Here is a 20223-nt window from a genome sequence, read left to right on the forward strand (position 1 = left end):
GGAGCATCCCAGTAGGCTTGCCATTACTGTGTGCCCACTAGTCAGTTTGATTTTCTACAGTGGTGTTCAACCAGAAAGATTCAGCATAGGGAAGGCAAGTAGGGAGAGGGGTCCACCAATGGCATAATGGAAGGAGTTAAATTATTACCAGAAAATAATAATGATTATTCTAAAAATCTAAACAGGACAAAGAGAAATACAAATTAGAGATGAAAAAGGCTGGATGTAGTGAGAGAAAGTGGGAGGTAACAGACTGGAGGGCACAGGGTGATTAAAGAACATCAGCACTAGTAGTGTTTGAACAAGTGGGCTGGAAGGAAGAGGTGGTCAGAAGGAGATGCTACTTGTTATAAGTAGTATGAGCTTGAATATAGGTATAAGAGAAAGGAAGTTACCTTAGAAGAAAATGACTGGTTTCCTTAAGTACATCCACTAAATCACTCGGACTAGATCATTATAAGCTGGTTAGGGCACCATACTATAATCTACTTGCAAACTTTACTAACATTAACATTAACTTAAAAAAATAAAATCTAGTTTACCTGGCATTTTTTTTCTATTTAAAACAACTGTGTCCAAGTCAGAATGTTAGTGATAAAGGTCAAAGTCTTGGATCAAATAGGTCGCCCCCCCCTATTTTTTATGGATGAACAACAACAAAAAAAGACCCAGATAGGTTATACCACTTGCCTAATGTCCCCTTGCTCTTCATACTTTCAGCCTGGCTGAGCCTTATTTCTTAATTACTTATCACTTTATGACTGATATCTGGCTGCATAAACAGAAGAAAATAGTTATATTGAAAAGCACAGTTTTTTTTGGGAATAATATCTGACATATTTAAACATATATGCATTTTGCTTTAAGAATAAGTTAATATTTGGATAGCTTTCAAAATAACTATACAATAAATTTTTGTTGCTGAGATTGTCAAGTAATTTATTTGAGAGCTATTTTAATACCTCATTTGGTTCTAGGACTGGGCAAAATAACGTCTTAGACTAAAGCACAACAATCAAAACTTTTTTATTTACATGTAATCTTTCCTCATTCCATCCTTAATAGAGTATATAGAAAAATATGTTAAAGAGCTCCTGATCATGTATTGAGGGGAAAAAATGAATGAAAGGAGCCTATATTGGATTCTTTAAATTGTTACTATGACTACAGATTGAGTTAGCCAACAGTAAATTGACAGATGGCTTTAAAAAAATCCCTACAGTTTACCCTTTATTTGTGAACAATACAAATTATCACTCTTCTCAATTATCCTAATTCTATCAAGTTCATAGATATAAACATGTGCTTGAGGAAAAGACACCAAATCTATTCCACATGAATTATTTAAACATAGAAGAAAGAGGATTTTACTTTACTCCCCAATTCCAGACTAGCAGAAACTGTTACATTTTTTGGTGGTAATAGCTGGCAGAGTACATCATTAAGACTGTTGAACATTAAAACCTCTTTGAGCATCCATGCCTACTGACAGGCAAGCATTGGACAAAATATCAGAGAAACCAGTTTTCATATGTAATGTCATATAACTGAACAAACACGTTTCTTTAATAATTCTTCTGTTTTACTACCAGTATTCATGGAAGAGAAGAAATGTACTACCAATGTAGTGTAGGTGATATGACTAGTAAAAATCCTCCAGAAGCAACAATAAATATGATTAAATATTAATAACAACAGAAGTATAAGAAAAATCTTTTGAGACTTTTTCAATTTCAGGCAATGAGAAAAGGAAAAGATATAATGCATTATATGTATTTTGAGGTATTTCAGCTAGACACTGGCACACACCTACAATCCAGTGCTTGGGAGGCTGATACCGAAGAACTGTGGCTTCAAGGCCAGCATATGATAATTCAGCAAGACCATTTCAAAAGAAAAAGAAAAAAACCTGGGGGTGCAGTTCAGTGGCAAATGACAATGGGTTCAATCCCTAATACCAACCCCACACACATAAACGGTTATTTCATTTTCAAAAATCTTATTTTTAAGCTAGGCATGGTGGCGCACGCTTTTAATCCCAGCATTTGGAAGGCTGAAACAGGAAGATCATGTAATCCCAGCATTTGGGAGGTTGAGACAAGAAGATCACAGTTTGGGACAGCCTCAGCTACTTAGGTGAGGTCCTTTGTAACTCAGTGAAACCATGTTTCAAAATAAGAACAAAAACTAAGGCTGAGGGTATAGCTTGGGGGTACAATGCCCCTGGGTTCTATCCCCAGTACTGCCCCCCCAAAATAAAAAAATACATATATGTATATTACTTTTAAATTTTGTTTCATTAACTCATATTTTGTACTCTATATAAACATAGAACCAAATACTTCTGGCAGCCAGAAGTTTTTTTTTTTTGAACCTGAATATCCTAAAATAAAAGATGACTAGCTATTGGGGTAAATATCTGTATATAAACTATACACGAGTATACCTTAAAAAGCCACAGAACAGGAAAGAGTTCAACAACAGATCACAAGGTACCCAGGCGTGTTGTTATGTGCAGACTGCACCTATCTTTGGAAAGCAATGATTCTTTTCATTCTATGGTTCTCATAATCAAGATACCTAGAATATTCCAAGCACACAGTGCTTAGGAGAAAGACTACGGAGAACACCAAGAGAGTAATCATCTAGGACATGAAACACACAGCATTTGATAAAAAAAAAAGTATAATATTGAACTGGCTCGTCAATAGTAGCACCTTTGCACTGCTCTTTTCTAACAACAGTTTTCATACAGACTGCTGACTGACAACTGTATCTGACTTACATGCATATTTCTGGAATCACACTAGGGAAGTACGGAGGGAAAAGAACCCATCCCCTAGCTCCCAGCAAATGCTTTGATTCAGATGCAGTGCATGTACCATCAGGCAGGACGAGACTGTAGTGTGGGAAACATCCAAATGGGAGTAAAAAAGATAAATGGCAATCTTAAATTATCTCAAAGGACACTTTAAAAAGGATAACCTAGAGAGAGTGACGACTGTATTTACAAACAGTTTAGCCATCATCTACATACAGACTGGCTTGTTCTCAATAGTAAGAGGCCATCACCTTTTATCCATTACCCCCTTCCCTTCCTTTCAGTTCTATTAGGAAACTATTCACAAGTGCACTCCTGGACAATGCTGAGCAGTAATTATGACTTGCTGACAAAGAGATATGAACAATTACTGAGCCCATTTTGAAACCCTACACTAATAAAGTCATTAGATGCTGCCCTTGCCATGATCCTTCTAAAAGCTTCTGAAGTTACAAGAACACACGGCATTGTTTGCAGGGACAATTGCTGCTGGCAGAACGCAAACCTTGAGTTAAACCATGCTGCAAATTGATCTTGACATTCTGTTAAGACCGCCACTAAAAATCAAAAGCAGAGGAGAAAAGGAGAAAATGAGTGGGTAGGATGTAATCATGGAACAGGAGGGGTTCCTCCTCACCTTCTCTCCTCCCTCTTCACAAAACAAACCAGGGAGAAAATGACAAACTCTCCTGGTGTTTTGGAACCTTTATTTTAAAGCATTAATTAAGCCCTTGACCTGGGATGTTTAGGATGGCAATACATTTCCTTTAAAAGTACTACAAGGAAAATGTTGCACAAAGGGAATAAAGGAAGTCCAGGGGAAATTATATGGAAATCTAGCATGAAGGAGCTCTGGAAGTCTTAGGAGCATGACTACAACATGTTCATCTGTTTTATCAGCTGCCACTTCAGAATCCATATTTGCTCCTAGGGTAGCAGCTGGAAATTAACACTACTTGTGTCTCCCATGCAGACCCCACACCTGGGCTATATTTGTTGGATCAAATGGAAGTGTAGGGTTAGAGTAACATGGTCAGCTAGGCTTCAGCCAGGCATGAACCACTGAGTAGTTTGGAATTAAGGGTAAGCCACTGTGAATATGGCTAATTACTGAGATGGAAAGTACAGATGAAGACAGCCTACTGATAAGTGCTTTAAATCAAATTAACTCTTGCCAAAGATTAAGTAATGTGGAAAACTATCACTTGGATATTAAGGCTAACAAGTACTTGTCATCACAGCAGCAGAAGTTTGCAGTGACCTGAAATACCTCCCCCAAGGACATTAAGTTCAAAAGCTAATATCCACAGGCAAAAGAATTCCGTTTGTGAACACTGGTACTAAGGTAAATACAAAATTCAATGCAATGCTATATATTTTAAATGCAACCTATGTAATCTGGGCAGTATCAGCAATTCCTAGGGAACTGTTTGCAGTTATTCTGAACACAGCTTAGAAACAGTGTAAATAAGTGATGTGTGCATATATGTCTCTACCATCTTGTACCCCATTAAGATGTATGGCAATGCACCGATAAAAAATAAAAAGAAGAAATAGTGTGCAATGTCTGATTCCACTACTTTGTAGTGAGGGAGAGATTTTCACCTCAAGAACTTAACAAATAAGCTACCTACTCTTCAGCACTCACAGCTGGCTGAGTACCCAGCCAACCTAGGTTGCCAACCTAGTCAAATTCGATGTTTGGTTTTAAGTGTTCTAGAATTAGATAACCTATACCAGCTCCTGTATCTGCCTTGTAGGCTCTTCTAGTCAGAACAAGAGATACCCTCTAATCTAGAGCCATTAGTACCACATGGTGCCACATATGTGGTGTGGCCTTCCTCAACAGCAACTCAGTCAAGAACCCATTCAGCATGGAGGGCTGTGCCAACGTCCCCATGTACCCAACTGGTGTCCAAATAACTTTACCAGAGGGATGCAAATTAACAGATACTATACTGGTACATAGATGATTTATTATTATTGTTATTATTAATTATTATTGTTATTGTTATTATTCTTGTACTGGGATGGAACCCAGCGGCATTTCACCTCTGAGCTACACCCCCAGCCCTATTTCTTTCTTTCTTTCTTTCTTTCTTTTTTTTTTTTTTGCGGGTCTGGGGATGAAATCCAGGGGGCATTCGACCACTGAGCTATACCCCCTACCCTAATTTTTATTCTTTATTTTGAAACAGGGTCTCACTAAGTTGCAGAGGGCCTTGCTAAGTAGCTGAGGCTATCAGTGAACCGCGATCCTCCAGTCTCAGCCTCCCAAATGCTGAGATTACAAGCGTGCGCGCCACCACGCCTGGCTTTATTCTTTATTTTGAAACAGAGTCTCACTACGTAGCAGAGGGCCTCACTAAGTAGCTGAGGCTGTCCGCAAACCACAATCCTCCTGTCTCAGCCTCCCAAATGCTCAGATTACAAGCGTGCACCACCATACCTGGCTAGATGGTATTATTTATGGTTATTTCTGATGGTGCCCAAATGAAATGTGCCTGACTCTTGTCCTATTTCACCTTGCAACCAGTCTAACACTCTGGTCCCGTGGACATGTTTACTTTAGCCCATGCCACAATCACTGCAGTAGGTTCAGTGCCATTCTAGAATAGCCTCACTGGGGAGGCCAACTGTTCCTGAGATACCACAGAGACCTGCAAGGTCTGTGGATGAAACTCTGAACCATTAAATGAACTAATGTAGGTTGGAATTCAAGCATTTTCTAGATGGACTGGGAGTATCTATGGCACATGTGCTTAGGTCATGACATTCTGGTGACTTATGGGGCCAAAAGAAGACAAGGGATTCATTCTGGGCATTTTTAGCTTATTTTGCAAAGAAAATGAAGGTTTTTGTTTAATAAGTCCTATTAATGACCACAGAGGAAGATGACATGGTTAAAGGGAGGCAGTAACGTTTCCAATGCTCTTGCCACTACCTAAGCTGGCTCTCTGTTTTCTGCTGTTTCTCAGTAAACCTGTTAGAAATTGTTTATTACCAACATAGCACTTCCTTTTTAAAAGGCATGTGTAAAGCAATGGGATTACAGACATAGTACCCTAAAGGAAGGGTCAACCTGAAAGGCAGACAGACAATAACTACACAGTGTAGTGATATAGGCTAGCATAGAGGTAATATGGTAACACATAGAAAGTACATTTTAATCCAGAATGAAGGAAGGGGAGGAGGAGGACAGACAAGGCTTCTTGAAATTGATATTTGTACTACAGTTTTAAAAATTAACCTTTCACAACTAATCACCAGTTCCTTAAGAATACATAGTACTCTAAATATTTTTTGTTGTATTAGTTAAACCCACAAGGGTTTTCTATGTTACATATCCCAAAAGACATTTGATCTCCACATATGCCAACACTGGGCTGAATCATGGGTGGCTCTGTCTGTCCCTGGTTGGTTGATCTTAATCCTCAATCTAGTTCAGACCATACAGGATTACATTAGCCGGCCAGTTTCCTCTCTACCTTCTCTTCTCCACAATTATCTCATTCACTGATCCTTCATTTCAGAGTCTTAATTATGATGTTTTAAAATCAATGGCCTTTTATAAAGGATAGAGAAAACCTGCAACCTGATTGAATAGGAATGCTACTCATAAAAATCTTTGAACAGAAAGTAAATTTCCAATTTCATCTGTGTCATCTCTTGCAAGTCCTGCTCTGATACCCTTGAGTACAGCAACTCACTATTAAATTCACTCCTAAGGCACATTATACATATCTCATATTATATATTGGTTTCTTTGTCATTTTAAAAACAATTATTTTTAAAGTTTGAGTCAGGGTCTAAGTTGCTAAGGATGGCATTAGCCCTGAAATCCTCCTGCCTTAGCCTCCCAAGTAGCTGGGATTATAGGTGGTACAGTGGTGCCCAGCCCTAGTTTATGATTTCTAGACTACCAGTGTTTTGAGTGTTAGGATTGTGCCTTTTTCAACTTTTTATCTTCACTTCATAGCAGTATTCCTGGTTCATATGAAATACTCAGAAGTATTTACTCAATGACTAAACATAAATGAATATGTACCTTCTTCAAGACATTTTTCTCACATCCAGAAGTGCTTTTGCAGAAACTCCTTGTTTATTACTACCTACTTGTTTTTATCTCTTTCATTTACTGGTATATCCTACTGCTTATATCAGGATCTCTGGGTCAATTACCTAGGGCTTTCTGCCCTTACTCTAGGAAAGAATGACCCTGAATCCAACTCTACATGGAAGCCAACAAGACTACAGAATTTTCCAATAGAGAAAGCCCATTTAAATATACAATACAGAAAAGTAACATTTGTAAATGGAATCAGGTTCATCATTAATTTGATAAATACTTGTTTAGTTTCTCCTAGAATTTTTAAAAGTGCTTTACTTAACAAGAAAAACATTAGTCTTTCCAGGAGGTCACAATTTAGTAAAAGAGAAGAGAGATACTAATTGTTATCACTAAAGTTTGATGTCTCTGTTCATATTTGGAACATTCCACGATCACTCTAGAAATTACCCCAGCACATTTAATATACAGGACATGAGTCAGTCCATCTAAGTATTCAGCTTAGAAAGAAATTTATTAGAATCATTTTAGGAGAAAATCCAAACCGTCAATATCATAGTGGCTATGACATCCTATAGAAATGTTTATTTTTCAACTTCAGTTTGTTAGAACATACAGAAAGTTTAATTTATATTAGCAAGTGAGACTCGTTTGGTATTTTCTTTTTTGTGTGTGGGTGGTACTGAGGGTGGAACTCAGGGACTTTTCTACCTCCGGGGCTATACTTCCAGACCTATTTTATACTTTATTTGGAAACAGGGTCTCACTAAGTTGCTGAGAGCCTCACTAAGTAGCTGAGGCTGGCTTTGAACCTGTGCGATCCTCCTGTCTCAGCCTCCCAAACGCTGGGATTACAAGCGTTCACCACCATGCCCAGCAGGATTTCGCTAAGTTGCTGAAGGTCTCTGCTGGCCTGGATCCTTCTGTCTCAGCCTCCCAAGTACTAGAATGACAGGCATGCGCCACAATGCCGAGCCTTGTTTGGTAATTTTAGCAAACCATTCACTTAGCTCAGTATCTTTCACTTCTCCACAGTGAGAGATTAACAGTAAATTGTGATTGAAGGACTAACATTTCTAAAGGCTTAATAAAAGTATTCCTTAAGCAAAATTATATTTGCTCAGCAAACTCTTCCCCATCTTGGACATCAATGTCTAGATCTCTAACTTCAAGTAGTAGCCCTAGAAAATACCAAGGAAGCATCCTGGCTAAATAGCTTGCAGGCCCAAGATTCAATAAATTTATAGGATTTATTTGATGTTATGACAGCCAGATAAGGAGAATCAGAAATATATCCACTAGAAATTTATTCCAAACTAATATATGTCACAAAGATATCACAGTTAAAATGAAAGCCACAAATACAATCTTATTTTTGATGCCTAAAAATATTTTGTATTTCCCTATGTCCAATTTCAGCTTTTTAGCAATAAGCAAAAGATGGCATAAATCACTTGATATGTACCCAATAACCAATAAATATTAGTGCAAACCGTCTTCTAGTGAATTGAGTTTGAGGTTTATTATTATTATTATAGTAAAAATTAAAAGTATCAAATGAGTGATGAGATTGATTTTCATGATAAACACCTTTGCATCTATGTGGCATAAAAATCATGTAGTTGGAAACCCAATTAAATGACTTTATTTAGATGAATCTATGATAGGTTATAAGAATGTTGTGGCTAAACTAAACCCACTTTGGGGGCAATAAATCTGCCTAATTAATTCTCTTACAGTTCCATATGCCAAGTAAAACCCACTTTTACTTTTGGGAACATGCCATCCTGATGGGAATTCAACTTGTGTTTATAAATCACATACTTTCCCATTTGCTTTAAAAGTGATAATGATAACTGTGTGTCAGAAGTAGTTAAATCATTTTGTTACTTTAATATAGTGAAATGAAACACAGCTTGAAATAGTTTTTAATTAGTAATATGAACAGAATTGGATTTTGAATAAGTACATCAATTAAGTTCTAAAAATCATTCTCTTCTCTTTCTCTACATTGCTGTTTGTGGTTTTGATAAATCTTTATTAAATTGAATTCCTAGATGTTTCTATTTTCAGCCTTTAATATCACTTCCTTTTATTTCCATGACAGTTAATGGGACACTACATTCTTAAAAATGTAGACTGAAATATCCTATTATACTTCATAGTCAGTCCTCCAGTTCATTGAGAAATAGCTCTAAAGCCTTAAACAAGGCCTTTATTTAGTGTTTTTAAAAAAGTGTCATAAGGAGTTAATAGGACACAGCTGTACTGGCTCTTTCTAATAAGCAGCTTCTGTCGCTTTGGTCACCACAGGTGTCTCTGTAACCTGCAAACTCTTATTACTAGTGTATCAAAGTTGTGCTACTTAACAGACTTCTTTAGTAAAACATAACAAAGCAATTACATGGCTGTTGATTGCTAGTCATAAAAAAACCCTCAAACACTGTTTTTCAAAAGAAACTACACTGCAATTTTTTGTCATTGTAAAATAAAAGGAACTAAGGAATTAAATGGAGGACAGAACAAAATAACAGCAGGTAGCCCACTGAACTTAGCCACTACAGATGGTTTAGAAATAGTGTTTCCTTCTCGATCAAGTTGTGGATAAAAGGAAAGGAGGAGATTCCTTACTGCCAGTGAATGGCAAAAGATTTAGCCAAGTCTCTAGTCTATGTATTTTGCTTCTTGAAAGCCCTTCGATGCAGCATTTTTTTTTTATCTGTTTTTGGCACTGCTTTTCATCACCTTTAACTGAGTGTGAATAATAACCTGATTTAATTTAAACAAATACAGGTGTGGAAGGCTCTTTATTTATATATAACAGGGAACATTTCTAAGGCAGAACGAAGTCATCTAGGAAATTTCCTAACCATTTGCTTAAAGAAATTAAGTATTAGATGAAGAAATTGCTTCAACATTCTTTTGCCTCACATTGAAGAAAAGGATCATCTTTCTTTTCAGATTCAGATTGCATAAAACAAAGTCTGAAGGATCAAAAATTCAGTGAGACATAAAATAATAAAATGATAAATCAGACAATTTTTAATTGTTGTATACTCATGTAAAGTGGGTAACTATAATTGGCTTCCTTGAAATAAATTGACTCTTCCTGTTCTTAAGCCAGTGCTCTGTGCATATGACTGTGTTAACACACCCAAAGTAGCATCATGGTATAGTATGGACAAGTGTAATCAAACAGAATGAAAACATGTTTTAGATGATAAAACCCAAAAAGGCAAAATATAAAGAATTATTCTTCACTTAAAGATATTATGATTCACTAACTAAACATCCTGACAAGTAGGGAAGGGATTTTTTTTTCCTATTGAGAATATGGATGCATTGCTGGCTGTGTGCAAAAGAATGTGTGCAATAAAGCGATTACATCAATTAGCATATGCTAGAGTTAAGCTATTACCAACTCCACTGGACTGATCCAGAATGTCCTGCCTTCTTCACTAAAGTTATTAAAAAAAATAAGCTTACTACTAGGAATATGTCTTGCCTTTGATGAACACAATAAAACACTTAGTGTCTTTAAATAATCAACAACACATTAGAAACATACCATATCTGTCTTATAGCAAAAGAGACAAAGAAAATTTATTTTCATTTTCAGGTTATTATTGAATTAAATGAGTCCTTTCTAAGTTAAGGTATATCTCATCATTGTAAGTAAATGCTTGTGTTAGCTACAACAAAGAGTTTTTATTTAATGAAATAAAATGACTGGAAGAGAATTAAATGCTGAGGAATAAAATGTCTACGATGAAAAGCCAAACACATATTAAAAAAAAAAAAACAGACCAACTTAAAATCTGTGAACAATATTACCTTGCTCTGTTGGCGTCCTTTGTCAGATCCCAAGCCCAGGTTATAAAATTTTGACTCAGATAGGAAACAATGGAGTCAGCACAAAGCATTTGTGAGCAGAACACGTTAGTTAGTACACTTTCATCGTGATGGAGGTAGATAGCAAGAAGCTTTCTCTGAAAAGAGAAGAAAACACCCATCAATTAAAATCTCTACTGATATAAGATTTCCTGAATTTTAGATGCATAAATATATATGAACAACAAAGATGAAAATTAAATATCCTAAAAGAATATGTTGCATTTAGAGTCCCTAGAGAATCTGTTAATATATGAATAAATTTTGCCTACTTATACTCTAAAGAAGCTAGGATGGTTATTTCTAGTTTTACAGACTGCAATCTCAAATTTCTGTTAACATTTACAAGGCTATCTTGAACAGAAATTGTAACAGAATTGCATTTTCTTTAAGTAAAATGAACTAACCATTCTTTGTATTTAATACACCTGTAAGAAAACATAAATATTAACTCTTAAACATTTAACTATGCAGAGAAAAAAATACTCATTATGTCTGGACAGCAAAATCATTCTTACATATTCTTTTATGTTTTCAATCTGAACAAGGAATAGTTTCTTCTACTTTTAAGGAAAATATATGAAGTGTTATTTTATTTCCACAGATAAATTTGAAGTCTGTAACATATTAACATTATATTAACAATGCTTATTTACTAGCATGTAACATTGAAATGCCATTTGAAAAGATGCTATAAAATATTCAGTTGACAAGAAATCTTTCTAGATTGTATTTCAGAAAAATGTTCAGTTGTGGTTTCTCATCTGAAAAAGTATTCTTTCCCTTTTGCTATGATAAAACTTGCCTTTGAGAAATGACATTTACTCTCTTAAAAAGAGTCCTCTGTCATAGGTGGATACTCAATAAAATAACAAACTAAAAGCTAAAATTGAACAAGATCATTTGCAACATGTCAGCTTTAACAACACTAAATTTTTGTTGACTTAATGCAAACTTATAGAAAAGTCAAGTTTAAGAATCATAATCAGGAAAATGAAAGATAAAATTTTACAGTAAAGAAAACATACAAATCAATATGTGAAATTCTGCCAAAGGAAATTTTCAAGGAAGCTTTAGGATCTTTCCCTTCATATTAAATAAGACATGTGATAGTAATCAGTATATGAAATTTACTGCCTGGAATTCTAAATGAAGACACTTAGAAAAAATGTAAGATTTATGCTGGTGAAATGCTAAAGAAGCCCGATGCTTGGAACTACCCGGATAATGAATCTAAATAATAATAATCATCATCTTCATTATTAAATATCATCATCATCATTATTAAATATCTTCCTGAAAGGAAAATTTCATACTGGCTGAGAATGGCAAAAAGTAGACAGGTAGATTAAGATTCCAAAGGCATCTACTATGAATGGGAAGTGTTGTTAGTCATTTCTGCAACCACTATGTACATTAATCTCCAAAATAAACTTGTAAAACAGGTATTCTTAATCTTATTAGTATATGAGGAAACCTGACTTGTCTTAAATTCCATAAATAGTAAGAAATACAGTTGAGACTGGAACAGATTGCCTGAACCTACGTCCAGTGTTCTTTCTCTGATACTAGAGTGGAAGCAGGAAAATCCACCACATCCTAGTCAAGGCATGTGGGAACACTCAGAATATGAAGATGCCAGACTGCGTAGAGCAGCAGTGCTTCTGAGCCCCAGAGACACCACATCATGGGAGGAAGGACAGGACTCCTGGGTATAAATTGTCCAGCTGATCCCACCCTGCTTCTATGTGGTCATTCATTCATTCAATAAGCATTTGTGAAATACTCATTGTGTCAGGTCCAGCAGAAAACACGGGCAATAAAATGGTTGAAGAAGACTCAGGGTTTCTTCATCTATGTTGATGTCTGCAGGTGACCTCAGCTTGGCTTTTAGGAAGTTTGTAGCCAGGTGTGGTGGCACATGCTTGTAACCCCAGGATTTGGGAGGCTGAGACAGGAGGATCGCTGTTTACGAACAGCCTCAGCTACTACTTAGTGAGGTCCTTTGCAATGCAGTGAGATCCCGTTAAAAAATAAAGAATTGAAAATAGGGATGGGGTGTAACTCGGAGGTAAAAATGCTCCTTGGTTCCATCCCCAAAACCACAAAATAAATAAATAAATAAATAAAGTAAGTTTGTAATCAGATACAGGTTTAGAGAGATACTTATCTAGTGGATTCCTACTCATCCTTTAAGGCTCAAAACAAATACCTAGATGAAACTTTCTCTGATTCCCTCAGGCTGTTAAGAGCTTCCTTCCACAGACTACTAGCTCTTCCCATTAATGGTATAATTGTTTACCACTTCCCCTGCACACTAAGTCTCTCAAGGGCCAGGCCTGGGTCTTTTTCAGTCTTCTTTGCCTTCTTAAACTAGCATAGGTGTCAGCCTGTTGGTTGGATGCTGATAATAACCACAGTCCCTATTTATAAAAGACCCCACATGGCAGCCACAATGCTAAATCCGCTTTAGTAAATGAATCAAGAATCTGCAGAACCTGGCAGCACTAACAAAGTCAGAGCTCCTCTTCTGAGGCGCTCCCTAGCTGAATAGACAGAGGGATGTTAACTTCGAATTCAGCTGATCGTATCTCAGCAACTAAGTTTAATGAGACACTGGGAACAAGAGAGCTGTCCACTTTTAAGTCAGCATATTTCTAACCAAACAATAGCAATGGCTAAATCTTTAAAATGCCTATTTCTCTCAAGAACACTGCAGTGGAACTTTGGGGAAAAGATTAGTGATTTATATCGCTATCTCACTGATGTAATTTAAATGCTCTTCCAAACCAAACACACATGTGCTGAAGAGGCTACTAAGAAACCCAACATGCAGAGTTCCCTATAAGTGCAGCCGACAGTGTTGACTGAAACTACACTTGAAAATCCAGGGCACTCATGCACAATATCAAGCAATAAAACAGCATCTCTTTGGCAATATTTAATTTAAAAAAGAAGAAAGAGGCAGGCGAAGATCAGGCACTGTCTGTTTTGGAGGATCAACCACTCTGCATTTCAAAGCATTGGTCCCTGCAATATCCAGGTTACTGTGCTAGAATCTCGACTATTATATCGCAGTTGTGAGAGGGAGGGCAAAGATGTGTTTACTCAGTGATTAGGCCCTTAGAATAAGCCTCTAGCTCCTAGAGAGACAGCTCACCACTTATTCATTTGGGCCAATTCACAAAGCCTAGGAAGATTAAACATCCATGCTGAGAAGACAAGCGAATGCAGACGGTGAAAGAGAAATAAAAATTCTTTAAAAACTCTGAGATGACTTCATTATTTTTCCACAAGGAAACTTTAGGAAAGTGTTTAGTTAGAGAAAAACCCACATTGACCTCTCTCTAAACCCTTAATCTTTCCTTTGTGGAGGCGCTGCTTTGTGGTAAGCGGCTGGCTCGCCTCGCCCCTCTTTTCACTGGAAGCTGAGAGAAAAAAGGCTCCGGAGAAACAGTTTTCGTTCCAGAGACACATACCCCTGACACTGTTAAACATGCGAAGCCAGGAAAACACACTTTAAAAATCCCACTTTCAGCTCTACGCTGAATGTGAGAAAGAAGATGATAAAAGGAGAGAAGATCTCTGGGCTGGGCCCTCCCAGGGTCACTTTCCAAAGGGAAACAGAGTAGACTCAAAGAATCCCATTTCTCTGACACAATAAGAAGAAAAATTTTCTTTTACCATTAGGACAGCAAGTAAGCAAAATATTGATTCTTAATCATATGGAAATGCTACTAAATGTGGGCCATGGAATCTGATTAAGTTATAGACAGGTAAACGAGGTCCAGACGGAGATGTCTGATTATCTCACTGAGCTCAATTAAGCCCAGGCCAATACAGTGAGAACTGAGTTCAACGAATTTGGGAGGGTGAAAACAGCAAAGTAATCAGAAAACTGCTTTTGTGAAGAAAGGACATATAGTACACAGAAAAAGCCCAAAACAATGTTTTGTTTTTCATTACTCTGACCAGTTTTTTCTTTTGCTCATTAATAATTTAGTTCAATAACATTTACAGAGTACCATGTATTAAGTACTAAGAATACAAAAAGGAATAAAACAAAATTCCCTTGCTTTTAAAGAATGGGAGGGTGTAGGGGACTAAACATTTAATTGCAGTACCATATAACAAGCGGTAATATAGGGGCATTAGAAAGACTATATTTGTCCTTTATAATTTAGCAAAGAGGGTCTAAGTCTGGTAGAGCATGAAGGCACACAACCCAGCTTCACTATTTTCAGGTACCCTATTTGTGATCTTGGTTTTGGTAACACAGTGTAAAGTATGGTCACCAATCAATCTATCTTTCTTCCTCTCTTTCTTTCTTTCCTTCTTCCTTCCTTCCTTCCATTCTTATTTTTTTACGTGTGTGTGTGTATGTGTGTGTGTGTGTGTGTGTGTGTGTGGTGTCCTAGGGACTGAACCCAAGTATGCTCTACCACTAAAGTACATCCTTAGCCCTTTTAATTTTTACTTTGAGACAGGGTCCTGCTAAGTTGTCCTCAAATTTTGTGATTCTCCTGCTTCAGCCTCCATTATAAGTGTGCACCTCTGAAGTTTAAGTAATAGAAAACTATTCAAAACATAGTTCTGCTACTACCAGTTGTGTAGTAGGTTGGGTGTTTATTTATATGTAGGGGCCACAGTAGGTGCTAAATAAAGAATAGCTGCTAGGATGAAGATTCCAGAACTATCCATGCAAAATAAAGGGGGTTGAAAGCAATTCCAAAAGAAATTACAGCCACAAGAATGTATTAGATTAAGCAGCTCCTTTGCTTTTCCTACTAGCAATAGTACTTGAGAGGCTCTTTGTGCTTCTGTGCCTCACTAATCTTCACATTCAAATACAGAAGGAAGGCACTAAGTGGCCAGCAATGACTTGGCCTTGCTATTGCATTTAAACAGTACCACAGAAGCACAGGACATGAGAATTAGGACAAAACAGCTAGTTCTCAAAATACGCCAGGCACAGAGCAGCACTCAAGAGATAGGCTGATGGACTAAAAGGGAAGTTTTGCTTTCTGAGTACCAAAACATCCACAATCTGTATGGCCAATGAGGCTAATATTGATATGACAAATAATTTCTAGGAAACACAGGTCATTTTTTTGAACTAAGGGTTGAACCCAGGCACATTCTACCTCTGAGCTACACCCCCAGCTCTTTTCACTTTGTATTTTGAAACAGGGTCTCACTAAATTGTGGAGGCTGGCCTCAAACATGAGATTCCCCTAAGCCTTCCAGGTACTGGGATTACAAGCACGTGCCACCATGCAAGGCTCAGGACATGAGTTTTTCAGTGTAAGAACTGAAGAGAAAGGGGATCTGACTTTATTGCTGTCCTCCCCATTTCTGATCTCCTTTTCCCCCATCATTATCATGACCACAGTATAGAGAAGCATTACTACTATCATTCCTTTTGTTTTACATTTGGGATTGTTTATTGATAAGAACTCAATAGATTCATAAATATTTATTTACCCTTTACCTTGATTTACCAATCATTGACATTTTGCCATATTTATTTTTTCATTCTTTTTATACTTCTTTCTCTGAAACATGTGAAAATTGGAGATATAATACTTCCCCCATATTTTAGTATCTGTCTCTTGGGAACAATAGTTCACATATGTAACCAATATATTTATCACATGCATGACATTTAATATTGCTACACTGATATCACCTAGTATCAGTGTAGCACATCCAAATTTACTCCAAACACAAAGTATTTAATAACTATTTCATTTATTAAACCATTTAATTTATTAAACCCAGGTTATACTTTATTTTTATTTTGAAAGAGCCTCAATAAGTTGCGGAGGCTGGCCAAGAACCTGCCATCCTCCTGTCTCAGACTAGGATCATGGTCATGCACCACCATGCCCGGCTCCAGGATCTACTGGATCATTCTGGTAACTGCCTACTTCCACAAATCTGTTCTTATATATGAATATTCACAAGTCCAGACCAGCATCCAACCATGACTCAAAATTAAGTGCATGACAAAAACAGAGGCAGGTCACCATGAAACCACACTAGGCTTGGGTGCCATACAGATTTATATATAGGTCAGAAGTCCAAACCTCTGATTCAACAGGACTGGTAAGGCTAGCAAATCCTAGTGGTCCTAAATGCTTTAACAGAGGTGGTTTGGTGGTCTAGGCATAAACATCAGACTGGCTGCTTCACTATCAAGTTAATACTTCAACTGAATTATAAAAAATAAAACATAATAGCTGACTTCTCTATGACTTAAGCTGAATTCAGCTGATACTGAGGAAAAGTAGAGCAGCAAAAAGAATGGGAAAGGCTCACTGGTGCCAATGGCCCAGGCTGTCCAAAAAAACCCCAAACGAGTTATTCTTTTTTAATTTGTTTTTTATTGGTGCACTATAGGCTCACATCATAATGTGGATCATGTTGACAATGGCATATATTCACACAGTACAAACGAATTATTTAAAAGAATAAAGAATCAGTGAGCAGGCTATATTGGGAAAAGAAACCTAACTCTGCCTTGTTTGGTTCTCAGAGATGATTCCGACACCGATGAGCAGCAGCCGAACCAGAGAAGTTCTAAAAAGAAAGCCGTTGCGACTGAGGTGCGGTGGTGGTGCTCACTTCCTGGTGTCATCTACCAATGCACGGCTATCTATGCACATGGTAACACAAAAACATGTAATACGTGTTCCTGTACATCTTATCTTTCACTAAATTTACCTTGGATATCACTTCATTTTCATATCAATATTATGAAGTAGCTTTATTCTAATGATCCAGGGTATTCTTGTGGTGTGTGTGTGTGTGTGTGTGTGTGTGTGTGTGTGTGTGTTACTGGGGATTGAACCCAGGTGTATTCTACCTTCGGGCTACAGCCCAGCCCATTTTTTATTCTTTATTTTGAAACAGGGTCTCACTATGTTGCGGAATACCTAAGTAGCTAAGGCTGGCCATGAACCTGCAATCCTCCTGTCCTAGCCTCCAAAGTACTGGGATTACAAGTGTGCACCACCATGCCCGGCTAATGATCACATGGTATTATACCATTATTTGTTTAATGTCTTATTGATGCCCAGTTAAGGTATTTCTAGTTTTTGCTATTAAATAATGTTACAAAATATTTATATTATGTATTTATCTTATTTTTAATTTGCATAAGTATGTATACATTTCTGCTACGACAGTAAAACATATTAGTATAGTTTTAATATATATTTCATTTAATTTGTTTTCATATATAATTGCATAAAATACAAGAATCATCTTTTCATGTTTTATGAATTACTTTTATTTCCTTTTTTGTGAAAGACCACTTATACTGCTTGCCTATATTATGATTGTTGTTTTTCTCTAAGTTAGAAAATTAATGGCACATTCTGCCAGCTATAATCCCAGTACTTGGGAGGCTGAGACAGAAAGATCACAGATTGGAGAACAGCCTCGGCAAGTAGTGAGACTCTCAGCAACCTAGTGAGACCATGTTTCAAAATAAAAATAAAATAGGGCTGAGAGTGTAGCTCAGAAGTAAGCTACCCCTGAGTTCAATCTCCAGTGCCACACAAACACAAAGAAAAAAGTTAATGACACATACTAAATGGTGCTAACAAGTCATGCATAGTGGCGCACGCTTGTAATCCCAGCATTTGGCAGGCTGAGCCAGGAGGATCGTGGTTGGAGGACAGCCTCAGCTACTTAGTGAGGCCCTTTGCAACTCAGTGAGACAATGTTTCAAAATAAAGAATAAAATATAGGGCTGGGGGTATAGCTTGGAGTATAGCTTGGAGGCAGAATGTCCCTGAGTTCCACCTCCAGTCCTGTGTGTGTGTGTGTGTGTGTGGGGGGGGAATGGTGCTAACAATATCCTGTTTAGTGGAAACATCTAAGTACAGAAAAGCACGTTTGGTATGCTGTACTTAGGTAAAATATGCCAGCTTTTTGACTGATATACATGTTTGTAGATTCATAACTCTAAGGTTTAGAATTACATAGTAACTTTCATTTTCTACTTAAAGTGTACCTGTATCACTTTTCTTTTTTAAATCTTCAATAAAGGTAATTTGTATAATAAAAATTTGCTTATCTAAAAAGTTATATTAATCAATGGTCTTGCTTTATACACGTGTAAGATGCTATCCTAGCTGTCATATAAAATGATTCTAAAAGACATTATTCTGCTTTTAAGGAACTTAAATTAAAAACATAACATAGACAAGACGAGCACACTGGGTACATTTTCCAAAGCACAAAGAAGTCTGTTTGCTTGGTCTTCTAGAGGACAGGGTGCTAGAAACTCACCAACTACAGCTATAGCCTCAGAATTATGTAGGACTTATTTTTCTTAAGACACTGATCAATGATGGCATTTAAGTTTCTTTCAAACTGAGTGGACAGAAATAGCACTACTTTAAAATGGGCTGATTTTTTTTTTTTTTAGTAAAACTTGATAATCACTAAGCAGTGTTAAAGTAAAGCACTCATTTTAGGAATGGAAATGTTTACAGAGGTTTTCAATTCTTTTTCTGTAACTGTCGTAAGAGTTAGTTCATAAATTGGATGAAAATAGTTCATAAATATTTCTCAAATTTTCAAAACTGCAAAAATAGTACTGCCTATCTTAGCCCTGGTGCTGGGTATCTTTATAGCTAGCATCCCATTTATTCCTTAAAATAACCATATAAAGTAAATATTATCATCTCCTTGCCCTCCCCCTATTAGAAAAAGGCTAGTTACTTGTCTGGGGCTACAGAGCTAATAAATAAAAATCAGGTACTGAATTAGTTCCTTATGTATAATATTTAGAAAAAGCACTGAGTAAAAAAATCAGATCAAGGAACGATGACAGGATTACTGCTATTAAAGCCCAGACTCCCAAAGGTTTGTCTGGGAAGGAAAAAACAATCCTTCACATGGGAGATAAGCTCTGGCACTGGGGTTTTTATTGCTGTTGCTTTTTAGTTACTATAAATGTGTAATAATTCTCTAGGGTGCTTCTTGTTGTATAGAAGAAGAGAATTCACCATGGGCGGCAGGCATGAGAGTAGGGAGTACATCAGGAGAATAAAAACCTTCTTTGACAAATTCCCAGGGAATCATGGTATGGCCAGTGGCACATCTTTGGCACACTTAAAAGTTTTGGCTCTCGTTTATCTAGTGATAACATATGAGCTTCATTTAAAAAAAATCTTTTTAAAATGCCAGCTAACGCTAGGGAACCACAGTTCCCTCCGTGCCATGACTCCCACTGATCTTCTGAGTTGTGTGCCTTGCAACTCTCTGGCACTTCCCCCCACTCCCAATAACACCAAAGTAGTTCCTTCATTTTAATCTTCAATTGCCTTTACATTTTCTCTTTATTCTGTTTAGAATTCTGTTATTTGCCTAAGCATTTTTATCTTTTAAGAGTCAAGTCAGAGGTACCTCCTCCAGAAATCTTTCC

General features: G+C 36.9%; 1 protein-coding gene across 2 annotated transcripts in view; it reads right to left on the bottom strand.

Moving 5' to 3' along the window:
• The window catches only part of FAF1 (Fas associated factor 1), a gene marked incomplete at both ends in the record, with an annotated part of 358834 nt that overhangs the window by 97333 nt on the left and 241278 nt on the right, over positions 1 to 20223 (bottom strand). For both annotated transcript variants that reach the window (XM_080690990.1, XM_080690989.1), the window contains one exon: positions 10725 to 10879. In XM_080690990.1, the coding sequence (XP_080547116.1) occupies positions 10725 to 10879 (155 nt within the window). The remainder of the gene's footprint in view (positions 1 to 10724; positions 10880 to 20223) is intronic.

Source organism: Muscardinus avellanarius (genome assembly GCF_963383645.1).
Source record: "Muscardinus avellanarius genome assembly, chromosome: 3".
In the NCBI taxonomy this organism is placed as follows: domain Eukaryota; kingdom Metazoa; phylum Chordata; class Mammalia; order Rodentia; family Gliridae; genus Muscardinus; species Muscardinus avellanarius.